We start from the raw sequence: 21865 nt of genomic DNA, 5'->3' as shown, positions 1-21865 counted from the left end.
GCAAATACGAGTTTGCAAATACGTATCGCTTTGCAAATTCATTTTTGAGATAACGGTGGTTGTGTCCCCCATCAAAGTACCGACCCGAAAACTAACGATTTTTATACCCTACACCACACAGTGGTAAGGGGTATTATGTCTTTGTGCATTTGTATGTAACATACAAAAGAAAACGAAATAGACCCACAGTTCCTTTTGAGGATATACATTAGGGTTATGACTTTTTTACAACCTCATATCCCTGTATCATAGCGTAATGAGTTTTGCCACAAGATTACATAAAATCATAATTATAAGGTGATTTGGTGAAAAAACCTCACGCACAAAATGATTTTGAAATTTGAATTTATCAAAATTATGGATAATTTTTTGAAGTCACTGTAAGCAGATATACAATTGAAAATAAACTTTAGAGTCAAATGAGATAATTAAACTGACATAAAATTTATTTCTCACTAATTTTCTTCAATTCTGAGAATCGTGAAAATGTCGTAAACGCTTTTATTTAAAGATATAATTTTTTAACAAAAAACGAAAAAAATTAAAATTTTTTTCAAAGTGGTTTGTGCATGACCTTTTTCAATATTTGAATGAAATAAACATTATTATAGTTATTAGTAGGCTTATGCTTAGTTTACATTTGGCGTCGTTTCGTGATTTCGAAGGCGTTTCGTGATTTCGCGCGGAATCAAGCAAAATTTATCATGATTTCGCATACAAAAATGAAATCATCTCATTTCGTGATGTCAGCGAAATCAATATCGAAATCACAGTACACATGATATACAACCCTGTTTTTGCCTAAAAAAGTACTAAAAGTTGCAACACTTTTCACGTATCACAATAAACAAGGTAGATGGTCAATTGCTGCAACAAAAAATGTTAGTATCAAAATTTGTAAACAATGTGAAAAAATATTAAATTACTTTGTTGCAATGCTATTTTTCATTGTGTTCCCGTACTTTTTTAACGGTAATGTTAGAAAAAAGAGCGAATTGTCAAAAATTGCTTTCACATACAAATTTCTTAAAAAATACGGGAACGGAAAAATAATGGAAATTGCAAAAACTCCAGCATAAATGTCAAAATAAACGTATCAGCTATCATATTAGATGCCAATGAACATGCTTGCTGCTAGTTTCTACTAGGCAAAAATTGTATGGCAGAAAACAGGAGAAGAGGGTGTTATTCGGCGCTATTTTTGTTTAAAGAGAAGTGCAAGTCTTGCTAGATTTCGGAGTACGGGAACGCATTTTTAACACTAAACGGGAAAACTACTGCAAGTACTAATATTGTGCAACGATGCCTCAACGATAAAATCATGCTTTATTTTTTCATTTGTTAGTACTATACACAATTAATACGATATATAGATAATTTTCCAAATAAAGTTGTAAAGTATTTATTCAATTTACAACAACTTGTGTTGAAAATTCATGTTCGATCAGCTGCCCATATGCATCTACCTTGATCATTGTGATATGTTTGAAATCAACAAAAAATAAGTGTAAACACCGGGGTGTATTTCAGGATTTCGTGAAATCCAGTGGATTTTGGAGCGCAAGTGTAAACTTGGCATTATATTTATTCATTCGTGCAACAAAAAATAATTTTTGAATTTTTTTTTTTTTCATTTCATACATTTATTCAAAAAATTATATTTATACCCTATACCACAATGTGGAAAAGGGTATAATAAGTTTGTTTTCCCAAAAATTCATGTAACGCCGCGAAATATTCGTCGTAGACCCCTCATGTGGTATACCAAACTTCATATCTCGACGAGATAAAGCGATTTAGCGATGTGTGCCCGTCCGTCCGTCCGTCCGTCTGTCCGTCCATTAAAAATTGTAATCAAGCTAGAGGCCGCAATTATGGACCGATTGTCACGAAATTTAGTATGGAGGTCGGGTTTGGACCAGAATAGAACTGATTAGTTTTTGGCGATGATCGTGAAATGTTAAAGGGATGAAATGGACCAAAAACAAAATTTTTGCTCGATTTTGTAGCCGCTCTGTAGGTCGCAATAATAGTCCGATCGGCGAAATTTTAAACGTAGTTTTGGTTTGAGATGAAGAAGTAGCGTGCAAGTCAACGGTATGATCGGATAATATTTAGCGGGTTAAATTGATCAAAACTTTTGTGTGAAAATTGGTAAAATTTCTAATGCACATCTTATAACAGCTAGCCCGGAAAGCTAGTGCACAGGGATAGTGGTATAGGGTATCACATGGTCGGCCCCGTCCGACTATAGTCTGTTCTTACTTGTTTTAAAATCGATTTGTGCGTGAACTTTTTTTATATTTCAATGGAATAAACGATAGCGTAGTGATTATTAGGCAAAAGTTCATTCATCCCTGCTACGGGAAATCATTTTTGAGAAAAAATGTCAAAAATTCATAACCCTAATATACATATAATCACTTTCTGAGTCGATTTATGCGTGTCTGTCTGTCTGTCCGTCTGTCCATGTATTTTTGTTCGCAACATACAGGTCGCATTTTTTGTCCGATTCAGCTGAAAATTGGGGACTACAACTTTTTTATCCATAGGAAGATCGCTATTGCTTTTGGTGAAAATCGGTTCAGATTTGGATATAGCTCCCATATATATTTTCGGCCGATTTCACGTATTTAATGTACCAAACACGCTATATATGTCCGATTTCGATGAAATTTGGAATGTGTGACTGAATTCGGTCTAGACATAAGTGTGCCAAATTATATCGAAATCGGTTCCGATTTGGATATAGCTCCCATATATATTTTCGGCCGATTTCACGTATTTAGTGTACCAAACACGCTATATTTTTCCGATTTCGATGAAATTTGGAATGTGTGACTGAATTCGGTCTAGAAATAAGTGTGCCAAATTATATCGAAATCGGTTCCGATTTGGATATAGCTCCCATATATATTTTCGGCCGATTTCACGTATTTAATGTACCAAACACGCTATATATGTCCGATTTCGATGAAATTTGGAATGTGTGACTGAATTCGGTCTAGAAATAAGTGTGCCAAATTATATCGAAATCGGTTCAGATTTGGATATAGCACCCATATATATTTTTGGCCGATTTCGTGTATTTTCTGCTCCAAACACGATATATAAGTCCGATTTCAATGATATTTGGAATGTATACTGAATTCGGTCTGGAAATAAATGTGCCAAATTATATCAAAATCGGTTAAGATCTGGATATAGCTCCGATTTATATTTTACATATTCACAGTGGTTTAGGGTATCATATAGTCGGCCCCGCCCGACTTTGATCCTTTCCTTACTGGTTATGAATATTCTTGAATGTGCCGTGTGCATGAATTTCAGAGGTGACACGGTACCTCCCCTATTTAAAACAAGTAGCAAAGTTCTTAAGTTCGGACTGGCAGAACTTTTTATACCCTCCACCACGAACTGTATTGAAGTGAAAAAGAACAATTAGTTTCCTTTCGTTTATGAAATTACTAAGCTCTTCCTCTTGTTGCAGGAATAGTATATCCCAACTGATAATACTCCCTTCAAAAGAGCTCATGGGGGCGTCATCGTAGTTATTTCCAAAAAATTGACCAATATTTACAATTTTCCGAAATGAGCTTATGAATTTCTGAAAATACACAATATTAAATTACAGCAATCTCTGTTCGAAAATTTGACAAAAAAAGACTTGAACCTGGATATATGTATATGGTCAGTTTGCGAGTAAGTTTTCTATCTCTGGGAATACAAAGATCCATTTAACGACCAATTCGATAGAAAAATGTGACTAAAATCTTCAAAAAACCTTAAATGGTGGCTCCGCTTATATGGGGGGCTATACCAAAACATGAATCTACACTGTTTGATTTTTGCAAGGGATCTTTTGCACATGTGAAAAATTTCATTTGGAAACTTGTATCCCCAACGAAAACTAAATACCAAATCTTAACCGTTGCGATGGGATACTGAGGCCACAACCTTTAAAATACCTCAAATAAGGAGGTACTGTTCTATGGGGGCTATATGAAGGCGTGAACGTATACAGTCATACAGTATTTTGTTGGTGTAACAGATCTTAATCTTATTATGATTCCAGTATTGTTTCTATAATTTTGCTTCCTGGCTTGGTCAAGCGCACTAATTCTGTACCGTAGGTCATTTGACCCTTTATAGACTTCATAGAACAAAACCAACTTAATTTTTCTAGAAATTTGTATTATGTTTAGGCCGTACTGAAACTTAAGCCAAAACTTGTGTAGTCTAGGTTGAGACAAACTAATGCATTTTAAATTATTGGGCTATTTACCAATTCCCATATTTTCTAATCGCTATTATTCGAACATATCAAACAAACAAAAAGACAAAACCAACTTTCGAATAAACAAAACACATTTTTCTTACTTTATCCAATAACATTGCACTCAACAAATGTTATTAAAAATATTTGATGGACGCTGACATTGAAATGTCGAAAGAGGCAATTGATTTCCTACTCGTTGTTTTGTCGGCAATCGTCAAACAATAAAATAATATCTTCGAACGGCTTAGCTAGTTGGCGATGAAAGATGAGATTTGTTTATATAATCGTTTGAAACGCATTTCAAACTCAAAACACACAGCGATGGCCACACAATGAATGCACTACAAACCATCAGACAAAAAATTGTGCTGCAGGGAGATGGCTTTTAAAGAAGTCAAACAAAGAAAGACAGACACATTTCGGATATCAACTGTCAAATATTTATAGAGCTCAAAATATTTAAATATGTAGTACCAAAGTAGTGGTAGTTCGGACATTCATTTCAATTGTTGTCTTGCATTAATTGTTTTTGTTTTGGCTATAGATTGAAGTGCGAACCCAATGTATTTACCAATTCACATTTTATTTAAATAAGTTTCAAATCAAGTCTGATTGTAAAGCAAAGCAGAAACTATGGTTGTCTTGTAAGCTATAAAGATACGATAGCACCCATCATGTTATATGGAAGGGGGGAACATTCAACAGGCGACACTCGTCAAAAACATAAATTGTAAATTAATTTTGATAAGCTGAGAAATTATGATATTTGTACGCATAAAGCGTAAAAATAAAGGCAATACGTTTACAAAGTGTATATTTAAATACATACATATATGGACGGAAAGGGATAGACACATAAATTCCACAAGAGATAGGGCTGACGATATAGACCAGCGACGACCACTGAAATACAACCAAAGCGAAGACATGTATGAACGTATGAGTGAAAAAAGCAACAACCACATTATGTTTTTGTTTGTTTTCATTCATTTACACTGTACGTGAGAGAGAGAAGCAAATGCAAAAACAACTCAGTGGGCGCCCTCACTATACGATCTAGGCAAAGAAGCTCGTCCCTGATATAGACATCGATGTGGTGACGAACAAATACTAGTGTTTCGAATATTGTTTTGGGAAGGGAACTACAGCTTTTTACAATGTTACAATGATAATGTTAGTGTCATTCTTGTCTATACACAGCATAATGCAAAATTTTCAAACCAAATATACGTATGGTCACGTTAGTAAACTTCTGAAATATTTTAATCATTTTAGTATTATTAAATTTTTAAATAAACCGAAGTCTCATAAATTTTTTTAGTAACATTTAAATGTGAGCGTTCGCTGATCAAAAGAACTTTCGAATAACATTATTTTCATTTTTGTGACACATTTATTGCTTGTAAGCTATCTAAGATTAGAAACGAAGGCAAGCCCAAGTACTTGTTTAATTTCTAATCGATTGTGTTTTAAATATTCTTCATTCAAAATCCGTTTACCATGTCATGTTGTTGCATCCGGAAGTTTGTGTTTACTTTAAAGTCATTCCAATAATGAAATTTTTTCCCTATTTCATAAGCTTAGCCTTAGAACACAAGTGTATTTTTCTGCATATTTGTATTGGTTTGGTCTTTCCATATTATTGTTGGACAAATAGGTAGTGATGGACAGACAGACAACGACGACAAGCTTTGCAAAAAATCGGATATCATTTTTGTGTCGTGTTCATGTTTATGTTATTATGTCACTGGCTTCAAAATTTAGCGTTAAACGCCTTTATAAAGTACTTTGTTGAACTGTAAAATTAGCACAAAGCGTGGGAGCTCACAGCACTTCAAGCGAACTACCACAGGGTGCTGTAGCTTAGCTGACGTTTCTATGACAGAGTTTTTTTTCAAATGGTATACTCGTGTGTGTTTCACTCACAGTAAACAAAATTGTGTTGGTCACAACAGCATCAACGGCAGCAGCAGCAGCTGTTTGTAGCGAAAATTGTTTTCATTTTCCTTTTTTGTGAGTTGGCAAATTTTGTTTTTATTAATACGATACATTTTTGGGTGTTTCGTTGTTTCTTTTTGTTGTCTTTTTACTGGCGAAGAAAAAAGTGCATTTAAATATAATTAAAAATTGTTCAGGGTAGACCAAACCCAAGATTTGGCTAATTGCCATTGTTAAGAGAAGAGAATGACTTCATCGACCGGTCATAAGTGACCGTAGTATGCACAAAAATAACACATTGTATATGAGCTAAGATTAAGTTAATGCGATATGGAATCGTTTTAGTTTTAAAAATTTTAAATATCAGATCATAGGCACACAACTGTATTCTAGATGTATTCCGTTGTAATACGAGTATAATACACATATTGGCTTAATCCAGAAACCTTGGACCGTTTAAACCATATATTAATTATCAAAGTTTTACGCAAGTATAAGAACTCGACCTTGTCTCTGGAGAGTTGTTAACGCCGAACGCTACAGTACACAGTGCAAGATAAAGAAAATATATACCTAGAGTCAATAAATCTCGGTCGGCTCGTCCGAACGGCGTGTCTAACAACATCTTTTGTGGAGAAGTTTTCCATGGCTGAAATACTCATGAAATGTAAGCCAACATTACGTTGAGGATATTTGTCATCGCCAAAACTGTTGATATACTGGTGCTGATTGAAACGCATACCTTCTTGACTGCAAATCAGTCAGTCGGTGGCTCCCAAAATTAAAGGAATACAACATAATAATAATAAACTCGAATTGCATCTACTGGAAACTATTTTTTGAACAGGTTGACAGGGTAAACAATGTCTCAAAAATCAAAAACCTATGTATGTATTTAGTGATTGATGGAATTCGAAAAATATGGAAAAAATCGAAGAAACATTAAGCCTTCTGATGAAACTGCACTTTACGCCAAATAATACGGCTCTCTCAGTGTAATCGTGTAGGTATCAGCAGAAGCACCAAATATTGACAATTCGATGGTCAAACAAGCCATCATGAGTTTCCAACTATACAAAGCAGCGGAATCAGACCTTATCTTCTTGGACCTTTATTCCAAATACCGATAAGTTTAATCTCAATCTTACTAAAGGCAAGGGAACGGACGGCTCTAAAAATAGCTCGGCCAGACCGAGAGGTCTAAATGTTTATCCAGAAAAAACTGAATTATGTCTATTCAGTAGGAAAAAGAAAATAGGAGCTTTCGAAGAACCCGTTTTCATAAATAAGGCAATAAACATTATAAATTCAGATATTTAAATACCAGCGAGTAATTATGGATAGAAAATCTAAGTGGAAGGACCACTTGCAAGAAAGTGCTAGTAAGGCCCACAGGTAGTCGTCAAACTGTAGAAGGACTATAGACCCAAAATGGGATTTAAATCCTAGGATGATACACTCGTTATACAGAAGCGTATTTAGACCGATTCTAGGGTACGAAGTTGTGATATGGACAGCTATCGAAGCTAATGCAATGTGAAAATATTGCAAAAAGTCCAAAGAATGTGTGTCTTAAGTATTAGCGGGACAATGGGGGCTACACCACTTAGGGCATTAAAGACCGGTTTGTTCGACTACCCTTACCTGAATTTCAGGTAAAGTATGAATCAGCCGTCGCAGCTATAAGATAAGCGAGTGGATCGAAAGAGAGCGAGTGGATCTAAAGAGACTACCAAAACATAAACAAAGGGTCAGTTCATAGATCGCATCATACCTGAAACAAGTTTTATAGATGGGGTTGCGTTAGTGTAGATGACGGGACTGGATCTGTATATCAAAAACCCGACTGAAAGATTCTCCCTCCGCTGTCGGATCATAACACAACCCTTTAAGCGGAATTTCGAGCGATTAAAGAGCGTCTGAACTGGTGGTGATGACGGGACTGGATCTGTATATCAAAAACCCGACTCAAGACTCTCCCTCCGACTGTCGGATCATAACACGACCCTTCAAGCTGAATTTCGAGCGATTATAGAGTGTCTGAACTGGTTTAACTAAAACACAAAGCCAACCACTGCAAACATCCTAACGGAAAGTTAAGCAGCTATAACAAACAAGAAGGGGAAATCCTAAACTATCTTGGAGTCTCACATGTAAAAAGTATATGAGATATACCCCCAGCCTTTGGGACTTGCAACTTTCCTCTATGGACAATATAGAAACGGAAAGCGGCTACGCAACCAAAATCTCTTTCCAAAATAATTATTTACAGATTTTGACGAGCTTTTTGGGCATATGAACTTGCCGACAAAAATATATATTTGGATTAAAGCTCAAAAGTGTTGCGGAGGAGGTACCTGAATAAATACATCTGCATAGTCCATTTTGGAAGGGGATGTTATTTTGGAAAGTCATTTCTTTCCATATATAGTGCGCCCTTCAGTCATTTTAGTTGGTCAGTGTATAACTTAAAAGGTTTTGGACTACTATGTCATGGACTTGCACATGAAAAACATAATAACGCTGCAAACAGGACCACAATGTGTAGCATCGGTAGAATTCGAACAGATCATAAACTGCACTTAAACAGAAATTTGAACTTATGTGGGGGAGATACCCTAAAGAGAAGACCGATATGGATCATTTTCGAAGTTAAACTACATTTGGACAATATATTAGGAGATCTAAAGTTTGGACCAAATCGGTTTCTCCGTTCAACAGATATAGCGCGTACAAATTTAGTGAAATTTGTTTAACATTTTGGGGAGGTACCAGAGCTGTGGACCGATATTGCTCATCTTCGAACTTAAACTAAGTTTGGACAAAATATTACGAATGCCCAATTTTGAACCGAATCGGTTAATCCGTTCGACTGTTATTGTGCGCTCTAGCCACTACAGATTGTGACATAGGGGTTTTTTATAGCTTTCGGGCCACTTTCTCAGGAAGTATGTACTTGCCCCTGAAAAGACTTGTACCGTCGTAAGGAGGACAGCGAATACAAGTTGTTCCAAAAAAGGCGATTTGAGAGCAGGCCTCAACTGCACTTATCCGAAATTTTGAAATAAAAATATTAAAAAAAATTTGTGTTGGAGGTACACGAAGGAGTGAACCGATATAGTCCATTTTCGAACCTGTTATATGTTTCGCAGAAATATAACGATGTGCAAAGTACGTAGCAAATCGGTTACTGCCTTCCAGGTCGTGAGCACCATTTTAGCAAAAAGTTTCGAACTTTTATGGGCAATGTATTATTACGAAGACCAAATTTTAGACCCAATCGGTTGATCCGTTCGAAAGTAATGAGCGCCCTACCAGACAGACAGACGGACGGAAATGGGTAAATCGACACCAAAATTTCCGAAAAGGATTTTGTCCAAACATACTTGGGGTTTAAAACCATTATTTCGATGAAGCACATTTTACCAAAATGAAAGTAACGAGAGTATAGCCTAAAGACAGAGGGTATAAAAATGCGAAAATCGAGCATACGTATCTCAAGATATTTGAATATAACATTATTTGATCAGACCCCGTATTCTTATCTAGCAATGCGACGTATTCATAATTGCATGCGACTAATTTCCTATGCGTAGTATTTGTAAAATATGCGTAGTGTTTTCATTCTTGTAGCGATATGAATGACATTTATTTAGTACTTAGTTTTTTTAAGATTTTGGTGAAAAAGAACAAAAATATATTTTTTAAATGTTGTACTAGTGGGAAGTTTCAACAAATATCAATTTTTGTGAGCGCAATAAATTTGTTCAACTTTTAGTACTTTTTATGAGGTATTTGGATTTATTCTTCAAAACAGATTTGCATGGTAGATTTAGTGCAGGATTAAAAAATCTGGTCAAATATGAACGGATTAATTAACTAATTCCTCGAAAGGAGGTTATTCCAACAAAAAAGTCTTATGAAAACATGTTATAAGGTACTTTAATATTTGAACGCGAAAATTAATTTTATTGCTTCTTTAATTCTTTACAATACTGGAAGGTATTCATCTTGTTTGAAAGTACAATATACAGAGGACCAATTTATTATGTCTGCATTTTAATTATCGCAAGTTATCGTTTTCCACACAACTACTGAATGCCACAATGTCCTACCTGGCACTTACCTACCTCGTACATGCACACATTTTAAAAAGTGTAGCTGTCGCTATCAAACAAAATAGAAAATCATATTGCATAGTTTGTGACTACAATTTAAGCACATTAAATGCATTTATTTTAAATGCTACTTCAGAAGGTCTGATGCCAATGTTTGCCAACCCTCGCCTTCTTGTATTTTGACATAAAGTATTTTATTTGGCTTGTTTAATGTCAACATGAACTTTTCAAAATAAATAGAAAAAAATCGAAAAAATATTAGCCTGTGAAATGATGGAGCATTAAATCCATCACTCATACCACGAGCACGACAAACAACAACAGCAACTAAATCTAAAAATACAACAACAGGAATGCAACGCATTTCAAGACAAGTGTTCATGTTGTATTCCAACCAAACCAACATAAAAAACACTCTAAATTTACATATGTACATAGATATACGAAGTCATGAGAATGAAAATGTTTTTGGTAGTTTCCTTGGCCCCTGTCTTTAGGCCATATAGTCGTCAGTTCGCTCAAATACTTATTTTATTAGATTTTGTTGCTGTGGTTTTTGTTGTTATGATTTTAACGCTACTGACATTCGACATGGTCGTGCGAATAAATTATGGCCGAAACAAGCCCTGAAAGGCAATATCATAACCAGAATTACTGAAAACCAAATAAAAGCCTACAATCACCACCACTACCACCAACGCCAGCCATTGGATTTTCTAATATTTTTGTACAATATTAACTATAGATATTTAATGGATTGCCTAAATCGTTTGTGGTTATTTGCGTTTTATTAGTCAAAAGTCAAATGTTATTGATGAAATTAATCTTGTTTAAATGACTGGTTAGTGGTTATTTTAACTGATATTTTGTTTTTTTTTTTTTGAACTTAATTGATTTTTACATAAAATTGTAAACTTGTGAGATTTTTTGCTTTCAACAAATATGTGAAGCCTTTTCCTAAACTAAAAGTATCTGAAAGGATGGAGATACCATATTCAGATTCATTTAAAACACGCGTGGAAAATTTATTTACTAACACCTAGTACTGAATAATTTTCCTAGCAACTCAGCTACTATAAATGAGAGCACAAAAAAGGAAGAAATTGTGATGAGCAAGTAGTTTTCGGACAATTGAATAAAGAGAATGACAAACATCACTATTTATATGTGAAATATTTCAAGACAAAGATACGAGACTAAAATTATTTTATTTGTTCACAGCAGTAGTCATTTTAGCTTCAATTATTTTATGATGGTTATGGTGCTAATCTTCAGATTGAAAATAAGAATATCAAATACACAGTCCGCCACCCGTAGCCACAACATTATTATTTTATGGTATGCGTGTTTGAGACGTATTTGGATGTATGTCATCGCTCAATTGACCATGTCAAGTGATTCAAACGTTTACCTGCTCTATTCGCCGTCCACTAAAATAGATATTAATGTCATTATGACGATGACGACACAACAAACGATTTAAAACACATGATGCATCACAACATCACGCAGACACAACCCTAATAAAGAGTGATAAATGACAATTACTTTCACAGGCTAAAGTTATTCTGCGTTAAAGTATTTTGCGTGACCAACAGCATAATTTATGCCTAAAATAATGGCCTTGTTTTTTCTTTCACCACTTCTGTCTTGCAAATAATTTTCAATTTTGTTATGTAACAGAAAAATATTTATTTCTATTTAATTATTTAAGGGGCTTTTGGATAAAATATGAGAAAAATTATGGGTACTAGTCGGAATCATACAATGTATTTATTTGATCTATGTGCATTTATAACTTTATTAAGTGATTATTGGTCTGTTCCAGAACTCCAAGAATCTACAACTTTTTACTATTTTTTCGATAATATAAAGGAAGAATTGTTATCGTAGTAAAAATGTGTACATTCTCGCAGGTTCTGGAACAAGCATTATATATTTTTAAAAAGAAAGAAAACATACAGATGGGAATAACTTTAATTAATTTCGCGTTGGTGTAGAGCATAATGATTTGTTGCCATTGAAAAAGGAAAGCCCAAGATTCTAACTCACACAACCACCATTGTGTGATCGGATTCACTGTTGGTAGCAGCTCATCAGATATATTGGCTGTCATTTGTCATTCAACTTATACGAACGATAAACGGTTTTTAGCGCAGCCTTCGGAAGTTACGAGTTTGGCTTTGAACACCAACACGCCGTGATAGCACCTTTCATATTTTAATATTAATTTTAATCACTCAACTGTGCTGACAAAGGCATACATAATGGGAGTGAACACAATACTTTTGTTGTGTATAGTTTTTTTATTTAGAACATTGGTGGCGTTTAATTTTTTCTATTTGATCCAATTGATTTATGGCGATCGATTAAAGTTAAGGTGAATTTCACGAAAATTCTCTAAACGGCTCATTTATGTTCCAAAATTGTGTAGCCCTACTGTACAGATACTGGCTACAGCCATCTCGGACGTTTGGCAATGAGAAGTAGACTTGTTGGCTCGGTTTGACAGATTCCTATCGGAGATTGGATCGTGTGTTCAGGTATGATTCACAGTCCTCTGTTCGAATATTGGACAGCGACAAATAAGTGCTAGATTGACTCTGTGTCTCCTTATCCTAAAATATTTGTTCTAGCTGGTATATGAAGTGGCATAGAGGTGGTCTTGTCGATTGCAATATGGGTTGACTTCGATTAGCGATGCGCCACCTCATCCTCTATTTAATTTCCTTCGAAGTTGCAAAGACCCGGAACCAAACACATAGTAACGTTTGTTTTAGGCTCTCCAAGACATTCTTGCAGTCCAAAACTGGCGCAAACTTGATAGTTCGGAACCTGAGTGATTTAGAGCCGCTTGACCGATCCATGTATGCCCCCTTTCATATTCCTTGTCAGTACTGCAGTTTTTTTATTGCAAAGATTTCGGATTGGAAGATACTACAATTTTCGTTTAACTTATATGAGAGCCGTAAGATAAGGGTATCGCTACAGAGCCATAGGTATAAGTCCCTATACCGTTTTGATCATTTGTGGTGATAAGTAATCACTGAATTTTCCCGAGCTCAGAGGCAGTTCCGATCGTAGGAGGTACACCATTAGTTTAGCTGCCTGAGCTGAAGTGCCCTCGTGACTGTCAATTCCTGCAATACAAGAATCAGTATATGAAGATCAAGTAACACAATGAGGACCGCCTGTGGAATGATCTTCCTGGCACCGGTGATTAACGTTTATGTCGCTCATTCTATACACCAGATATCCATATGCAAAAATTGGACATACCGTGGTCGGAAAATACTATGGATGACTTATGGCCTAGGAGGTATTTTTGAATGTCACAGAAAGAAAATAAAAAGGGCCCAACTATTTTGTTTTAAATGTATTGAAATTCCTATATAAAGTCTCTCGTTTAGCTATAAATCCCAATAAAAAGGAACACGCACCATCGATTTTTCAGGGAAATAGCCTACTCAACCTTAGGTTTCAAATATTGTTGCTTATCATAGCCAGTCATCAATGGTTGAACGATGGGAAAATCATTTGACATCATATCCATATTGACTTTATAATTACGTTGACAGACAAGATTTGAACCGATAACGTTGAAAAACTTAAAATTTCTTATTTATATACCAATTGCTATTGCTAAGAACGAAAACGTAAATGGAATAAATAATAACCTAAAGCTCAAGATTGGAAAAATATATTGATGTCCGGATTATGGAGGTAAGAAAAATATGTGATGTCCGGATTACAGAGTCTACAATGTAAAAAAATCTAGTGTCCGGATTACCGCGTTGTCCGAATTAGCGAGTGTTCGGATTATCGAGACTATTCTGTACATCCATATATTAATATTAAGGATGAATATTGAAATAGTATTATTAAAACTAAATTTATGTCTAATATATTCCACTAAAACTTATATTCATATTTTGGAAAATACATTAGCAAACAATATTATTACAGAACAATTGAAATTGCAATTTTTTATTTAACTTACCGCAATGGCATCCATGACAGCATTCACCATTTTGTAGATTTTTCCAATTAATAAAAGGATGAAAATAATTGTTGTATTATGTTTTTGTTTTCTTAAATATTAATTTTCACTTTCTGTTGTTGCTGGTGATAACATACCAAATGCTGTATTGCGAAGAAAGAGTAAGGATGATGATGATGATGGCACTGATAAGTTGTTGACATTTAATTTAGCCATACAAATACACACACTCACTGGAGCTCCCATTTACGTTGAATGGCGGTAAATGGAAACTCCTTTGCATTGCCGGCTTTACTTTAGACGACACCAATTCACTACATCATTGTCGCCCAAAGATTTAAGAGTTTTCCGGCTACTGTCACTTTTAATACAAGTTAATCCATAAAAATGATTGAGTTTGCAGTGAATAAAGCAAAAGTGAGAGAGATCACAGCCACTTTTTCGAAGTTTCTTTTTCTTCTTTGAGTCAAATGGTGGAATTAATGTTGAGCAAATATCAGCAGATTGGGGTTTTACAAATTGAAATAATTTTTCTTTTCATTCCGTATTTGTTTTGCTGCTGGTGTTACTGCTGGTAAATAAAATTGTTATGGTCACTATCATCAGATCTGTGAGATTTACATACTATGTTGGTTTAACTTTCAACTGGTGAGAGAGGTGTTTCCACATTTTTTTCGGGGAAGCTTATGACGATTTCACTTAACCACTGGCAAATATTTGTGTTGTACAATGTTTTTTTTTTAGATTTGTTTCATTTTAATTGATTTTCCATTCAATGCAATTTTTCACTTTCATTATTTTTGTGGTTTGGTTAATTTGGTTTCTGGTTGCTTACATTTCAATTCACTTGTTAAACAAAAATGTTATTGCCATTTCTAATCACATTATCGCTGCAAGTCATAAATCTGTATTAAACAAAATATTAATTTGAAGACCTCGCAACCGGTCTGGACTTTTTTGTTTACAATTCAAATCCTATAAAAATGTCCATCTGTTTTCATTCCGGTTAATTAAAACCTACCTCAACAACAAATACGAATCTTTTATTTGTATTCCTTGATACCACACCAGTCATAAACCTACTGGCCTTTTGTCATAAAATGGGGTTTCTTTGCATTTCATTGTATCACTGTTGCACTGCTTATCTCCACTCTTGAGAGTAAATAAATGAAAATAAAATATGAACACATTTTTATGAATTTTTTTAAGAAAACAAAAATAGCTATTGTAATTGTCGCGCGAATGAACCAATTTATCGATGTTTCTATATATGGAGTTGTGTGAAAACTTGCGATAAATGTCCAAACCAAATATTTGTGAAAGGCGCGGAGTTTTTCTTTCTTGAACTTTGCGATCAAACACAAACAAATCTAAGATTCAGCTGGGATTACATTAAAAATAGAAAAAATAAAAAAACACCACAATGATCCTAATTTTCTCTTTGATTGTAGTAGTTTCATAATCGTATCGTAATTGTAGGCCGATCGCAACGAAAATGTTCATATACCTGTAAAACTGGCCTAGGAAACCGATGTTCTCTTAAATGATGGTAAAACAAAAGTTTGGGCATTAAATTATACTGATTATATAGAAGGAAAATGGTTCAATTTACCATACACATTGAATCTTTATTTGCGTGTGAAGCCGAAAGTGATCTTCAATTCTTTTTAAAAGTACTAATTTTCATTATCAAGAAAGTCTTCATAGTGAGCAATGGAAGAAAAAATATGACCTGGGAAATAGTTTCGAGACTTCAAAAAAGTTCTTATCATTTTAAACGATGTGTGTAACATGGGAAAATTATGACAATTCAAAAGATTCTCCGATTTGTCCGATTTGTCATCCTCTGATTCAAAATAAAAACCAGTAAGGAAAGGGTCAAAGTCGGGCTAGGCCAACTATTTGATAACCTACACCACCACGATTTCAATATAATTTAGAGTATTTTTTTTGGGCAAAATTGCGCCAAATTTTCCAAAAATCATTAACATGTCCGTCCAATTTTGTGTTTGGTGCATCAAATACATGAAATTGGGCGTAAAAATATATGAAAGCTATATAAAAATCTGAACCAATTTCAATATAATTTACCAAACTCCTAGTTCGGTGACATTTTCCAAGTTTCATCAAAATGTTACAGAATTTGCTTGTTTGGTGCACCAAATACTTCAAATGGGGCGAACATATTTATTGGAGGTATATCCAAATCTGAACCGATTTCAATATAAGGCGGCAAACATTTTTCTAGACCAAATTGCTGTTTTATCAAATTTGGACCACATAACGTGATTGGTTCACCAAATACCTCAAATCGGGTGAAAATATATGTATATGGGAGCTATATCGAAAGCTGAACCGATTTTAACCAAAAGCAATGGCTAAAACAATTATTTTCCCCAATTTTCAGCTGAAACGGATAATACAGGCGACCTGTATGTTGCGAACAAAAATACATGGTTCGAAGGACGGACGTTCATAAATAGATTCAAAAAGTGATTCTACATACATATATACCCAAAATATATTATGGGTCTATCTCGTTTCCATTTGCACGCTCTTTATAATTTTAGAATAGACTGTCATCCGATCATAAAAAACATTTGTTTTGTTTTTTTCTGTGTAGTATAACAAAGTAGCGTAAATACAATGTCACACAGTGCCAACAAGAATATTTAATAAAAATAACAAACCACCAACGACGAATTTTGCTAACGCCGCACTCCATTCCATATGAATGCGGCCGTTCATAATGTAAGCGTGCTGTTGTTGTTATTCTCTGGCTATTGCACTGTTTTGGTTTTCGATTGTTGTGACACATATTTCTCCCCTCTTCTCGTTTCTCTCTTAGTTTGTAAGACTTAGAGGTAGTTTACATTATCTATCAATGTCATATGTCACGAAATAAAAACATTCCATATTTACTCATGGAGGCAATGTGGAGACGTAGTTTTTTACATTTTTGCTGGTGTGGACGCACAGAGTAAATGGCGTAAGGAAAATCTCCAATATTCCACATATTAGCGAATATATAACCATGAAAAATTTCATGTCATATGACATTTACATATAGTGTAAACTAACCCTTAGCATGTAAGAAGTATTCTGTATATCAAATAGAGCAAGAGTAAATGCAAACCATATGTTTAAGCGGGAACTCCTCTATCTTGCTGACTATGAAGAAATTATGCATAAAGTCGATGGAATTCCCAATATTCAATCAATTATTGATCAACCAACAATAAAGAAACAACGGGCTCTAGCTAGCCCTGAATAAAAATTCAAAGTTGTTTTGTTGTTGCTTTCATCTGCACACACCTACCAATTGTCCGCAATTCAAAAATAAAGGATTCTATTAAGAGCGTTGATAAATGAGATTTCCATCTCATTTTTTATTGTGACTTCAATAAATAAGAACCTTTATGAATAAAATGTTATTCAAATGCGGTGTCAGACTATGCAAATCCACCAGGTTGAAATTTACAACCGATTACACTCCTATAAGCCTTATACACCTTTTTCAGATGTAATTCGAATTATTTTAATTGTAATTCGAGAATTTTATTTGTAATTCGTAATATTTCATTTGTAATTCGAATTTTTCCAATTGTAATTCGAATTATTCCATTTGTAATTCGAATTATTTTATTTGAAATTCGAATTACTCCATTTGTAATTCGAATTATTCCAATTGTAATTCGAATTATTTTATTTGAAATTCGAATTATTCCAGTTTTTTACCCCCAACGAAGACTAAATATCAAATTTCAGCAATTTGGGTGTTATACCGAAAATCGAGAGGTACCGCTGTATGGGGGCTATATCAAAACGAGGACCGATATAGCCCATTTGAAATTCCAAACTTCCTGGAATAATAGAATCTTCTTACAAAATTATAATGCTCGATCTTAAAATTACGACCAGTATATAGATTTCAACAGAGAGATGGACGGACGGATAAGGCTATTTCGACTTAGAATTTTATGCTGATCGAGAATATATATACTTTATGGAGACCCTATATTATATCGAATATTTCGTTGTGTTACAAATGGAATGACAAATTTAGTTATACCCTTCATTTTATGGTGGAAGGTATAAAAACCATTCGGTGCCCAACATAAATGGTTGGTGGGCGCCAGAAGAAGTCCATGCCAGAGACCTAAAAAATTCCCTCATGCCAAAACTTCTGAATGCCATATTAAGTGTTTGTATAACTAGCAAGTTCTCAGTGAAGAACTGTCAATTTTAAAAGACAACATTCTGTAACAATTTATACAAATTGTTACTAATTTTTAAGTTCATACTTCCAAAATAAGGCCACAATATTCTGAAACTCCCTAAATACGTAATTTTAGGGGAAATGGATTTCGCTCGGTATTCGATCAATTCACACAGGCTGAGGGTATGTATATCTCTGCCGGTAAAGCCGATTGGTATCTTTTTTATTTGTTTTAAACTACCATTTTTGTATATATCGTCTGCTCCGTCGGAAAAGGTCGTAAGTCCCTCTCAATAAATTTTTCAGGAGGAAGAAAAAACACTCCAGCGCTTTCTGTATTAAAGATTTTATTATGGTGGTAAAGGCAGGATTCTTCGTTTATTTATTCCGGTTCAATACCTGTACTTTGTTTGATAAAAGTCCGTCGCGTTTGGGAGATAATTGGATGTCTTTGGACTTACGACCTTTTCCTTGTACAGTTTTGTATTTTTGTAGGGACTTCCTACAGTTTACGGTCGTTTTTAAAATAAAATATTTATACTCTACAAAACAATGTGGAAATGTTATTATAAGTTTGTTTTGCCCAATATTCGTGTAACATCGCGAAGAATTCGTCCCCATGCCATTTTTTATATCTTGACAAGATAAAGCAATCTAGCTATGTGCGTCCGTCCATCCATTAACAACTGTAATAAAACTCCAGGCCTCAATTTTGGACTGATTGGCACGAAATTTTGTGGAGAGGTCGGGTTCCGACCTGATCGAAAGGTGTGAAATGGACCAAAACCACAATTTTTTTTTTGCAATTTAACATGCAGTTTAACATGGTAAGATAATTACACTGCACAACACAAAAAATAATTACAACACAATTCGGCCAAATTATGAAAGAGGACCGAAAAAAAAGAAGACACGTGTATCGGCGCTTTAAAAGTTTACGTCGGGAAGTAACCTAAATAGGCGTGGCAAGTTCCGCCCATTGCTACATGTTTTGAAATATTCGACATCAGATTCCTTGGAATCCTTGCATTTTAGGTATAAAGTGTCTTTGGAAATATTACTGACAACAATGCGGGGTATCTTTATATGAACAAAAATAACCTTCATGCGAGTCGTAACATCCATGATTTTGGCATGGTCCTAAATACTATAATAATGGCAGCTACTCCTGCTCTGACAAAATTGACTGAATTGACCCTTGAAATCCAAGTAACTAGCCATATCCTAACTAAAGTTGTTATGATCATTCATAATACACACATGTATGTAATTTCTAGGGTCAATTCAGTCAATTTTGTCAGAGCAGGAGTAGATGCCATGATTATAGCAAAAAACAATGAACACAATATCTGTTATAGTTTCTAATAAATGACTCTTTCAATCTCCAGAAATTTGCAAAAATTACGTGTTTTCCAAAATTGGGATACATTTTTCGTCTTTCAGAAGTTTGACCTACGGCATAACAGTCCTTCCGGGTTCGTAATATTATCTTCATCTATTTTCATCGCCAAAAAGAATAGTTCGCCCCCAGACTTTGACATCCATATTTGTGCGTATTGATATTTTTCCTCAAAAACGGTTTAACAAAACGGTTTTTTTGTTTTAACACTGCAACTAGCAAAGTTTCAGTCAACGAATTAATTTCATTTGATTGACAACTCTATAAGCTTTTTAACGGTATACATATAAGTTTAATTGGTTACTTCAAACCGGTTCAAAATCGGTTTTAATGTCGGAATATCCGGATCAAAAATTGATCTATCCTTCAAACAAATTTGTTATTAACGTGTTCATCATTACAAGAGCTATTTGTGGTAGATATTTCAGAAGCACCCCAGATGTCTACATAAGCAATAACAATTTTTATGTCTACATACCAGTAAATAACCAATGACGAATATACAGAAAAACAAAACATAGTTTATTTCTGAACCAAAACCGATTAAATGTCAAATAGGACAATAAAAACGGGACAAAATCGATTAGTTGTCAAAGAGATCCGTACCTAAAATCTTCTGAGCAACATTTTTGTAGAATATTTGGATGCTGAAAAATCTCATCTTGTGGTACTTTCACTACGGTTCAAGAAATAAAGGACGAAAAGGACATGAAAGGCATTAAGTTAGAAGAATGAAATGTTCTACAAAAAGATTCGCCAATCGATTTGACTGTCACCTCAAAATGAAGCTACAACAAGGTCAAACAGAGATATGGAGCTATTTTCCCAATTATTATAGGGAAAAAATCAAAAACTTCATCGCGCGATATCTCAGAAACTTGATCTAAGGCGAAAATTTCATTTTGGGTTCTTAGTACACCCATCAAGGGCTTTCATATCCAAAAGAAATTTTCCACCCCCCAAAAATGCTTCTGCAGAGTGTAATATAACCATTGCACTTACCCGTCCGTTAGAAGGTATTACATTATTGAATTCAGAATACAAACTAATCTCGTTATGTGAATAAATGTCCCTAGAGAAACCACAAATTACCACTTGATAAAGTTAAGTAAGATATACGACAGTAAAAACAGTAAAAATTGTGATTTTTTTACAAAATTTTTCAATATATGAGGTATTTGAACACATACAGCATCACAATTTGTATCAATGAAAATGCTAGAAGTCCATCTCCATAGGTTTCAAATGTAAATTTTCGTTGCAATATAGAATTTATCAATTTTTGTTCAAAAATTTGGTCTACAGGCTCCGCCTAATATCATCCGATTATCATCCAAAGGTGTAGGCTAGTTCTTTACATTGTACCCCAACCATGGATGACGTTAAACATTATATCTGAACTACATTAGCTGTAGTAATCTTTTAGTATTTTACATTTTCCTGTGGACTTACGACCTTTTCGTACTCAAATTTGTACGTTTTGTGGACTTACGACCTTTTCCGACAAGGGCAAAACATATAGAAAAACGCGACATACTACCATTTTCTTTGCATCATACGACGTGTTCTGACTTGTACTATCATCCTGTAACAAAAACGCGATTTCCAAAAAAAGTGGACTTACGACCTTTTCCGACGGAGCAGACGATATGTTTAATATTTAGATAGAAAAAGGGGATTTGGTCACTAAAATCTATTTCTAAATCTGTGTACAGTGGAGGTAAAAAGGAAGCAATGAAATAAAACCCAAATTCGATTGTTATGACTGTTATGATTGTTAGGATTTTTCTTTCTACGAATTTTAGACTCTTCTAATCATTTTTAATTCGATATGTTCTGATTATTCAAGAGACACCACTTTGAAATGGATACACTTTATTGTAAGTCATATCGAACAATATTGTATTAAAAT

General features: G+C 34.4%; 1 protein-coding gene across 9 annotated transcripts in view; it reads right to left on the bottom strand.

Annotated features, from left to right (window-relative positions):
• Positions 1–21865, bottom strand: part of spri (Src homology 2 domain-containing protein sprint) — a 613225-nt gene that overhangs the window by 420441 nt on the left and 170919 nt on the right. For 3 of the 9 annotated variants that reach the window (XM_073972427.1, XM_073972428.1, XM_073972429.1), the window contains exon 2: positions 14336–15240. The exons of 1 other annotated variant lie outside the window; for it this stretch is intronic. In XM_073972427.1, coding sequence (XP_073828528.1) covers positions 14336–14365 — 30 coding nt within the window. In that variant the 5' untranslated portion in view covers positions 14366–15240. Of the gene's footprint in view, positions 1–14335; positions 15241–15356; positions 15488–21865 lie in introns of those variants that run through there. 5 more of the 9 variants (XM_073972433.1, XM_073972435.1, XM_073972432.1 and 2 more) reach the window with 4 other exon arrangements.

This window comes from Musca autumnalis, unplaced genomic scaffold, assembly GCF_047663935.1.
Source record: "Musca autumnalis isolate F117 unplaced genomic scaffold, ASM4766393v1 scaffold_3, whole genome shotgun sequence".
Lineage (NCBI taxonomy): Eukaryota > Metazoa > Arthropoda > Insecta > Diptera > Muscidae > Musca > Musca autumnalis.
The sequence above is the reverse complement of the archived record's forward strand: the minus strand, read 5'-3'. Positions and strand labels throughout refer to the sequence as shown.